We start from the raw sequence: 9,643 nt of genomic DNA, 5'->3' as shown, positions 1-9,643 counted from the left end.
TTTATGATGGCTAAATGGCCGAGTACAAATTCAGAGAGGTAAGAGGCTCCTTCTGTTTAATACCAGAATCACATCCATATACATCGATCGGACGTAGGACAAGAACAACAATGAGCATTAAATATTGCATGTGGAAGTCCAACTTGGGCATTTCTATATCTAAATTGCTTATGGAGACGATTTTTTTTTATAATTTTTTATACACCGATTTTGTTTTTAAAGATCCAAATCTATGTCCTATAATCTTTGAATTTTCTTTGCGATAGCTAAACTTAGCTCTCTCTCTCTCTCTCTCCCCCTCCTCTCTCTATATATATGTTCGTAACAAAGCTACCTTTTTTTGTGCTCTGCGCTCTCTCTCTCTCTCCACCACTATCAATGGCAACCAATACGTCCCCCAACTCCCTCCTCCTCAAACCCAGCTCCTCCGTTGGCGCCAAGAAGACCACCACTCCCAACTCCATTTCCTGCGCCGCCACCCCCGCAACCTCCTCACGTCCCTTCCCCTCGTCTTCTTCCTCATCCTCCGAGCGTGTCTTCAACTTCGCCGCCGGCCCTGCCACCTTGCCGGAATCCGTCCTCCTCAAGGCTCAGTCCGAGCTCTATAACTACCGCGGCTCCGGCATGAGCATCATGGAGATGAGCCACCGCGGCAAAGAATTCGACGACGTCATCAAGAAAGCTGAGTCCGATCTCCGAACCCTTCTGTCCATCTCCGACGATTACGCTGTCCTCTTCCTCCAAGGCGGCGCCACTACCCAGTTCGCCGCCGTCCCCCTCAACCTCTGCAACTCCGACGATACCGCCGACTACATCGTTACGGGTTCGTGGGGCGACAAGGCCTTCAAGGAGGCCCAGAAATACTGCAAGGCCAACCTGGTCTATTCCGGGAAAAGCGACAAGTACACCATGATTCCGCCCTTCGATTCCGTTGCGCAAAACCCTGATGCCAAATTCCTCCATATTTGCGCAAACGAGACTATCCACGGGGTAGAATTCAAGGAATACCCTGTGCCCAAGAATAAAGATGCGATCTTGGTGGCTGATATGTCCTCCAACTTCTGCTCCAAGCCTGTCGATGTCTCCAAGTTCGGCTTGATCTACGCCGGGGCGCAGAAGAATGTTGGGCCGTCAGGCGTCACAATCGTGATTGTGCGGAAAGATTTGATCGGCAAAGCGCAGCCGATCACGCCGATGATGTTGGACTACAAGATTCATGCGGATAGCGCATCACTCTATAACACGCCACCTTGCTTTGCGATCTATATTTGTGCTCTGGTGTTTGAGGATTTGTTAGAGCAAGGGGGGCTGGTGGAGATTGAGAAGAAGAATGCAAAGAAAGCCGGGATTCTGTATGATGCCATCGATGGGAGTGGTGGGTTCTATGTGTGTCCAGTCGAGAGATCAGTTAGGTCTCTGATGAACGTTCCATTCACATTGCAGAAGACTGAGCTGGAGAAGAAGTTCATTGAGGAGGCAGCTAAGGAAGGCATGGTTCAGCTTAAGGGTCATAGGTCTGTTGGTGGTGTTCGGGCATCGATATATAATGCAATGCCACTGGCAGGTGTGGAGAAGCTGGTTGGTTTTATGAAGGATTTCCAAGCTAGGCACCCTTGATCCAGCCCGATATGTCTTAGCTATATTTCACAATAAGTTCTTTGCCATCGGTACTTTGATGGTTGTGTTAGATTGGTTTTGATGCAAATATAACATTTCGTTTTTGTTTTGGGTTGACTTCAAAAGTGCTTTCGTCTTCTCAATGGAAGAAAGAAGAGCATGATGGTTAGTCGGTTTTGTTGTTAGCAGATTAGTCCTTTCTGTATGTCGTAGTGCAATAATAATTCAAAATCTTAGATCGTCTTTCTTTTTCTATGCCAATTCTTATTCGCTTAGAGGTTAGGATAATACTACCGTGTTCTAATAGTGTCATGATTTCTTTTCTCCTCAGCTTGTTTCTTGCTTATTTATTCAGAGCAGGGGAAATATTCGTACTGGTAGGGATTGCATTACTTTCCATATGATGTTATATTGAAAGCTAGATATTCGATTTCTATGCGCTTAGTCTTGAGAATTTAAAAGAAATATGGAGTGATTTTGTTTCTATCACCCCTTTAATGCTATCTCTAATTTTCCTAAGATGTATCAGTTCACCTTAACTCAGCCTGTTGTTTCATCTTTTTATTAGATGGCGTGCATTTTACTGCTTCCAATTGAATCTGGAAGAGAAAACATTCATTATATTGGTTAATTTGTTCCGTCTAAGCAATATCGAAATGTGGGTATTGTGTTCTTTTGTTTTTTGTTTTTTACCTTATAGGCACACACATATTGAAATTAGAAGAGGTTAGCTATGTTTAGCAGGGTTTTGCTTTTCCCTCTGAAAGGAGAAGTGATATTATTTCAGAGACAAAGATTGTCATGTTTGTTTATTATTAGTTGGATCATGTTGCCTTTAAGAGGGATGATTAGGGGTGCCTAGTTTATGGGGTGAATTTTCTTCTTTTTATCTTATTCTTTAACTTGCAATTTACTTCAGTGAGTGAATACCTTTGAATGTGTGTGCGTACACTTCCTATATTTTCCTTTGAATTAAGACCTCTACTTAAGTATGCTATTTTTAGTTGGGAAAGTTTGAAATTTCTCTTGGTTCTAATGTTCTCCACATTTATGATTAAAATGCCATTTTGAACTATCAGAGATTTCTGTGCTACTAAGCATGAGTTTATAGCTTTCAATGTCATCCTTTCATCTTCAAAACCTTTATCCTGCAGCAGTTTTTTTTCTGACTTTTAAAGGGGGTGACCATAAAAACCAATATGTAAAGAGAATGCTGATATAGGTTTTATGTCTTTTCTTAGAATCTACTTCTTAAGTTAGCAAAAAAAAAGGAAAACCAAGAGTTTCCTGAAATTACTCTCCCTAGCAGTATCCTATGTTAATAGAGAAGTCGAATGGTTTACTACAAACAATCCTAAGTCCCTAACTGGTACTTCTATATTGTTGATACTTTTAAAATGAATTTGGCACCTTTTGAATTGTGACAATTTGCTTTGTTGTGGTTCCTTTTCCTGTTGATTAGGAATGTTTGAACTTTGAAAGCAACAAGTTTGGTTATACTTTTCTTCTTATGTACTTGTCCGAGTGCAGAGATACAAATGGAGAGAATTTTATTATTTTGCAATGCAGGTGAGTGAGTGAAGTTGGTAAAGAAGGGCATCTTCATGGGATTTCCGGTTGCTCTGGAGGTTATGCAGAAACAATTATTTGTTATGCCATTCTGTAAAAAGCAATCTTCAGGAGAGAAATGTATGGTCCAGTTAAATTTAGAAGCATGTCTAAAAGACTTGCTCTGTGCTTGTGTATAAGTTGAATGGCTCTTTAACCTGTTAAGTGAATGTTAAAAATTTAATTCAGTTACAATATTTATGTTATTGCAGGTATTAGAAAACCAGTTCTGAAGTTTGCTCTCTGTTATTGATTTCAGAATTGCAGAACATTGTTTGGAAAATTAAGATTGGGAAAGGAGCATTATTTTACTGAAGTTATGGAATGCCTTCAGGTAGCTCATAATCAGTGTAGAGGCTTAAAATTGCTGTTTTTTCTTGAAGCAGAACTGTAAAAGTTACATGCCATGCTAAAAAATACTCATGACTTTTCATGTGTAGGCTGTTTGGTTGGTGAAGGTTAGAGAAAGCCGAAGATGTTACCCAACTACTGTAGGCTGTATACCTGCAAGATGTAAGTATTCACCTGAAATGCTAATTTTTATCTTTGGTTGACTTGACTTGTTTCTATTTCATGCTCTATTGCTTATGAGTTAATTGCAATGAATTTGAATGGAGGAAAAAATCTTGTATTTTAACCTGCATTTTATTAATTGTGAACTCACTGTAAAGAGCATAGTGTTGCAAAAAATAAGAATGACCTCAAAGAATTGGGCAAGGGGGGGATTTTTCATGTTTTCCTTTTTGTTACTTATAGTATATCTGGATATATTTTGTTGTAGTTTGTTAAGAGGTCATGAGTTTTGAATTTGACTGATAAAAGAACAACTTGGGTTCTACAGTTGTGTTCTCTCTCTTAAGTAAATATATGCAGAAATTGTGCTAATTTTTACTCTAAAACTGTTTGCAATGTAAACTATTGTGGGTATAGTTGTATCCTAGGATAGGAGGGATGAGTTTGAAGGAGAGGAGAAAAGACCCTATAAAGCTGGTTTAGGTTCTTGAGCAGATGCAACTAGTTAGAATTTTATGCTATTTCATTAGTTGACTGTCAACATAAGCCAACCGAATCCAAAAATGGGGTAATAGGTCATAAGCCAAATTATGTTATGCGGAACAATTTGCTACGGCTATTTAGACACATGTTGGACATCAACCTGTGAAACTAAGTATTACATCTATCCATAATAAAAAGTAGTAATATAATACTATTTTCCTTAAATTTACTAAAAGTTATAGATTTCCTCGGTGAGATTTTATTTTCTGAAACTGAAATCATTGCATTATCATTTGATTCTCTATGCTTCTAAAATATTTTTGGACTGCTGGTTTATTTAAATATTTTACATATTTAAATAATATATCTATAATTCTAAATTTTCTAAAAGCTGAAAAATTATTTATAAAAATAATAAAATTGTATTCCTTTTATTATTTAGCCATTTTAATTATTTATATTGTTTAGCCAATTTTAAACTAATATTTAGGCTTAAGTATGTCAAATCATTTCTTAGTTACACTTCTAATTTTCAAAATAAATAATTTAAATTTTAGGACTAAATTACCCCTAAGGTAAATAAAAAAAATGAATATTAAGGACAACTAGATAATTTTAGAAAAATGAGCTACTAAGTCGGTTAGCAAAAACCAATCCGAATTGCACAGTTCACCTTGAATTATTAGGTCGGTTAGTTTTTATCAGGTCAATTGTATTATAATTCCGATAACAAAACCGAATCAACTTTGGTGGTCAGTTCACCGGTGTGACCCCTCCTTGCTCTGCTCTTGCATGTGATTACTCTCCAAAAATTTGAAACTTTTATTTAGTACCCTTAGGTAATCATGTGGTGGCCCCCTAGAAAAATTAGGCTATCCTCTATAGAGATTTAACTCTCTTCTAAGTTATATGATGGTTGGCTTGTACTATATTTAAAGATTTTGGATTTCCAAACCCAACAGAGACGAAATATTTGCTTTCTTGCTAGCATATAGTGTTAGTATGTTATTATGCTTCAATTGAAAAATATAGCAAAATTTATCCTTAGTTTATCTTTTCTTTAGCATTGTGGTATAAATATAATGTTAAATATAAACTAAGCATACTCTGTGTATATCTTTTCTGCAATTAATTTTTGGTAAGCATATTTTCCCAGGTTTTATGTATTTCCATGTGCTTCTTTGTGATAAAAAACCTAGCTCTGCCAATGATAGAGTTATTGTGAGGTAATTTGACAGGGTCATCCAATTAGAATTCAGGAAATCCTCCTTTTGTTGTATCTGTGTTTTGAAAAGTCTTTTGAATGAATAGAACATTGATATTAAAGTTTGTCGTACAAATATTAATTAATATATATACAGTTGTGAAGTTATATCCATTGTATGCATGATGTGTTCTTTGTACATGCAAAGATGCAAAATATTGAAACACTTATTCTTCTTTTATTGCCCTTCAAGTAACAAATTCATGAAGATGTTGAATAATTTAGTACCTAAACCATGATAAAATAGAATGACATAACCCACAAACAAACCATTGTCGACTGTTGAATAATTATGTTGCATGGTAAGTCCTAACAAGTGCATACCAACAGTTGACATGACGCATCATTCGCTTGCTCCTGCTACTTACCTAGTAACATCTTCTCAGGCATTTGTACTTCTCTTTGGGTCACCTTGATGTAGGATTATTCTGAATGAACATGAATAACTGTGATAACTTATAAGGTATTAGTTTAGTTGGCAACGCTTTTGGTAATCCTTTTGTGAAGGATTGACGATGAGTGGTTTGGGGAACCTAGTTTGGAGAGGCTGAAAATGTTACATACAGAATCCCATCCTGTTGTGAAAATCATTGCCTCACAAATGGTACAGCTGGTCAGGCCATTTTTTTCAATTCCCTGTCGTCTTCTGTAAGTTTCAGAGTACTCATGGGCTGCATGCTTTGCCAAGCAATCACTTGGCTTTTCCCTGACTAGGGAACCGATGCTCATAATGGATAAGATTGCATAGTGCATTATTAATGGTAGAATAGAGAGTATAGATAAATTTTCTAGAGAAATTACAGATTCTCCTGTAGTTTTTATGTTGCTGTTAAAGGAAATTAATGCTGTTCATCTGTTTAATGGAATCTTTCACTCATTGTGTACAGTCATTAGATTTACTAGCCATTCTTTTTTGGGCTGAACACATTTTTGTGTATCAAATCATCTGATGAATCGTAGTCACATAATTAGGGGGTGTCACATAAATGTAAGCTGGAGACTGGTATCCTGACTCCTGAGGTATGCGAAGATCTCAGTTTTTGTGCACTCAAGGCGGTGCTGGTGTCGTTAACGGCAGCAACAAAGACAAGACGCCACCAGAAGAACAAAGCATTATAAATTAATATCGCCTCAATTGTTTCCTGACCACAATGCTCTATGAAATGGGCAACCCTTACCACACCAGACCATGTAAGGAAACAATCTAGCTGTACATCACATTATGTCAAAATTTTACTCACTAGCTGCTAACAGGAGTTGTTGTTGTCTTTACCAATATAAGCAAATATATGATACCTAGGGAAGATAGAAGAATATCTTCTTCTTTCTTAACAGAGTGTTGTGTCCAAAGGAAGTTTCCATCCATCTTCCTAATGGATCATATGCAAATCTCTTTTTTTTTCCCTCTCTTTTCGGGGTGTCCAACTCCTCTGTCCGTTTTTTCATTTCAGCTCCAACTCTTTATCACTGGACGGTGTTAATAACACTTTTCTTTGCACAAAATTTCCACTCTCTACTTAGCATTAATTTGTCTAGAAATACTTGATGATTTTGTGAGGCATGGCCACCTCCCTCCCATCTTAGCCTATTATAACCTCTCTGTTTTACATCAAAGTCACAGATATTATGTTTACCTTTCTGTTAACAGTTTATGGGCATAACATTCCTGTACCTGAATTAGTTGCTTGTGATTCTGCACGTCATCCAGGTAGTGGGTACAAAATCCATTCAAGGTTTGCATAATTTCGTCATCTGAGTATCTTCGTATCATATCTAGTTCTTCAATTATAAATAAAGGCTGCAAATGAGAAAAAATAATAAGTTGATACTCTTTTATAGTGACTATTCACAAGATCCCATTATCAGTGGCTCGTATCCCTGTAAAGCATAAAACCTTAGTTTTATTATAAAAAAAGTTCATCGAATTTCTACCACCATCCTTCATCCCCCCCGTCTCTCTCTCTCTCTCTCTCTCTCTCTCTTCCCCACCCACACCCCCACCCACATATATTACCTCTCCTCGTCTTCCCTTTCACTTACATTAAACTCCCTTTTTGTCCATTATTCCTTTGAATTTATAGCAGAGTAGCCTGCTCCAAAACAGACTAGACTCTTCCTCTACTCCTTAATTTTATTGATTTGTTGTGTATATGGCTTCTGGGTTGTCCGACAAGTTGAAGGCCTTGGTAAGCACAGCATTCCTTCTACTACTATGCTTCTTCCTCACAACCCACGTAAGATCTCCACCTTCTTTTGACATTCCAACCCTTAATGCTCCACCAAAGACAGATGGCTGCAGCATTGGTTTACCAAAGCTTAATGGCCACCATTCCAAATGCCTGCACATCAAGACCCTCATCCCATGTGTGCCCCAAGGCTATGTTAACTACCTCTTCATTTTCTACTGCATCTGTGGGAGATACTCGGCAATCGGCTATGCACTCGGAGCACTCTGGCTCCTAGTTTTGTTCTATCTCTTAGGCGACACTGCTTCTCACTACTTCTGTTCTTCTGTGGAGAGCCTCTCAAGGGAACTGAGGCTCTCACCAGCCATTGCTGGTGTTACACTCTTGTCCTTAGGAAATGGTTCGGCTGACGTGCTTGCGAGCATAGTCTCGTTCCGGTCGGGGTCGGGAGAGGTGGGCCTAAATAGTGTTCTTGGTGGTGCATTTTTTGTGTCGTGTGTCGTGGTCAGCGTCGTCAACCTATGTGCTGCCAGATCTGGATCAGCTCCGACAGCGGCGTGCATTGACCGATCGTGCTTTGTGCGTGATGTCTGCTTCTTCCTCGCCGTTCTGTCATCTCTCCTCGCCATACTTGTTGTTGGCTGGATCAACATATGGGGAGCATTGGCCTTCACTTCCCTCTACTTTGTCTATGTCTCCATGGTGTCAACCACTCAGAACGATACTGCCGTCGTGCCTACCATCGATAGCAAGGAGGTTGACGAGCCAACGTCAAACATCAAAGAGTCCTCCTCTAAAGAGAGACAACAAGGAGATAGTTCTTCGAGGTTCTCCAAGTTCAAAGAGATGGCAAGTTGCTACATAGGATGGTTCGTGTATCTCATCCACATGCCGCTCGACCTACCGAGGAGGCTAACGATACCGGACATGTCGGCGGAGAGGTGGTGCCGGCCATATGCAGTGGCTTCGGCCACATTTGCACCACTTCTAGTGGCCACACTGTACAGGAGCGTAAGCGTGGGCACCGAAGAAGGGCTAACCATCTATCTGTGTGCAGGTCTTGTGGGCTTAGTGTTTGGGCTCGTAGCTCTCTACACCACGAATGAGGCCGGGCCACCAAAGAAAGCCTTGTTCCCATGGCTAGCAGGAGGATTTCTTATGAGCGTGCTGTGGACGTACATCATAGCTGAGGAGCTGGTCAGGCTGTTGGTATCTTTGGGTTTCATCCTTGGCGTAAGCCCTGCAATTGTAGCGGTGACAGTGCTGGCATGGGGGAACTCCATGGGGGACCTCATAGCAAATGTGGCGATGGCCAGAAGTGGAGGAAAGTGTGGGGCCCAGGTTGCCATCTCTGGGTGTTATGCTGGGCCAATCTTTAACACACTGGCTGGGCTTGGGATATCACTAGTGATGTCAGCTTGGGCTGTTCATCCTGCCCGCTTTGTGATCCCTGTGGGCCCAGCACTCTTTGAGACATTGTGTTTTATGATTGGTGGACTACTGTGGGCTCTGCTCATCCTCCTCCTCAAGAAAGACGTGAAGCTTGACAGGGCATTGGGAATCGGGTTGTTGGCTATCTACCTATGCTTTCTGTCCTTGGGACTGTCGCGGAGCTTATTTTTAGATCATGGGCAAGATTGAACAAGTTTTGGTGTTTTGAGTTTTAACCCTCGCTACTTCTTGATCCCACAGATAATTTTACTTACTTCTCTCGGTCCACCGTATCCTAGTATAGACTAGACTATAATACGAACAGAGCTCGAAACCGGTTCGAGCTCATCTGCGTCACAAAATGAAGATATCATAGAAAGATGTTCGTTCATTCGATTCGTCTGATTTAACCAAGTATATGAAAAATGATATATACAGTAGATAGTTTATCAATAACTTGGCAATAACGTACACGAGTACACGAAAATGATTGAGAAATCGCGGACCAAACCATCCAGCCCTTTTGTTGTTGTCCCAAATA

At 39.8% G+C, this 9,643-nt stretch overlaps 2 protein-coding genes across 2 annotated transcripts; both read left to right on the top strand.

Annotated features, from left to right (window-relative positions):
- Positions 1 to 253: 253 nt before the first annotated feature.
- On the top strand, positions 254 to 1,870 carry LOC140787796 (phosphoserine aminotransferase 2, chloroplastic-like). Its single transcript, XM_073136899.1, has one exon. The coding sequence runs from the start codon at positions 316 to 318 to the stop codon at positions 1,615 to 1,617; it is 1,302 nt and encodes a 433-aa protein (XP_072993000.1). The 5' UTR covers positions 254 to 315; the 3' UTR covers positions 1,618 to 1,870.
- A 5,611-nt stretch (positions 1,871 to 7,481) lies between these two features.
- On the top strand, positions 7,482 to 9,380 carry LOC140787795 (cation/calcium exchanger 1-like). Its single transcript, XM_073136898.1, has one exon. The coding sequence runs from the start codon at positions 7,636 to 7,638 to the stop codon at positions 9,310 to 9,312; it is 1,677 nt and encodes a 558-aa protein (XP_072992999.1). The 5' UTR covers positions 7,482 to 7,635; the 3' UTR covers positions 9,313 to 9,380.
- The last annotated feature ends 263 nt before the right edge of the window (positions 9,381 to 9,643 follow it).

This window comes from Typha latifolia, chromosome 4 (assembly GCF_019914945.1).
Source record: "Typha latifolia isolate L0001 chromosome 4, TyphaL0001v2, whole genome shotgun sequence".
In the NCBI taxonomy this organism is placed as follows: domain Eukaryota; kingdom Viridiplantae; phylum Streptophyta; class Magnoliopsida; order Poales; family Typhaceae; genus Typha; species Typha latifolia.
Note: the sequence above shows the minus strand (reverse complement) of the source record. Positions and strands in the feature narration are given on the sequence as shown.

Excerpts from the sequence above, each read along its gene's own strand:
- LOC140787796 (XM_073136899.1), top strand. The coding sequence starts at position 316 with ATGTTCGTAACAAAGCTACCTTTTTTTGTGCTCTGCGCTCTCTCTCTC.
- LOC140787795 (XM_073136898.1), top strand. The coding sequence starts at position 7,636 with ATGGCTTCTGGGTTGTCCGACAAGTTGAAGGCCTTGGTAAGCACAGCA.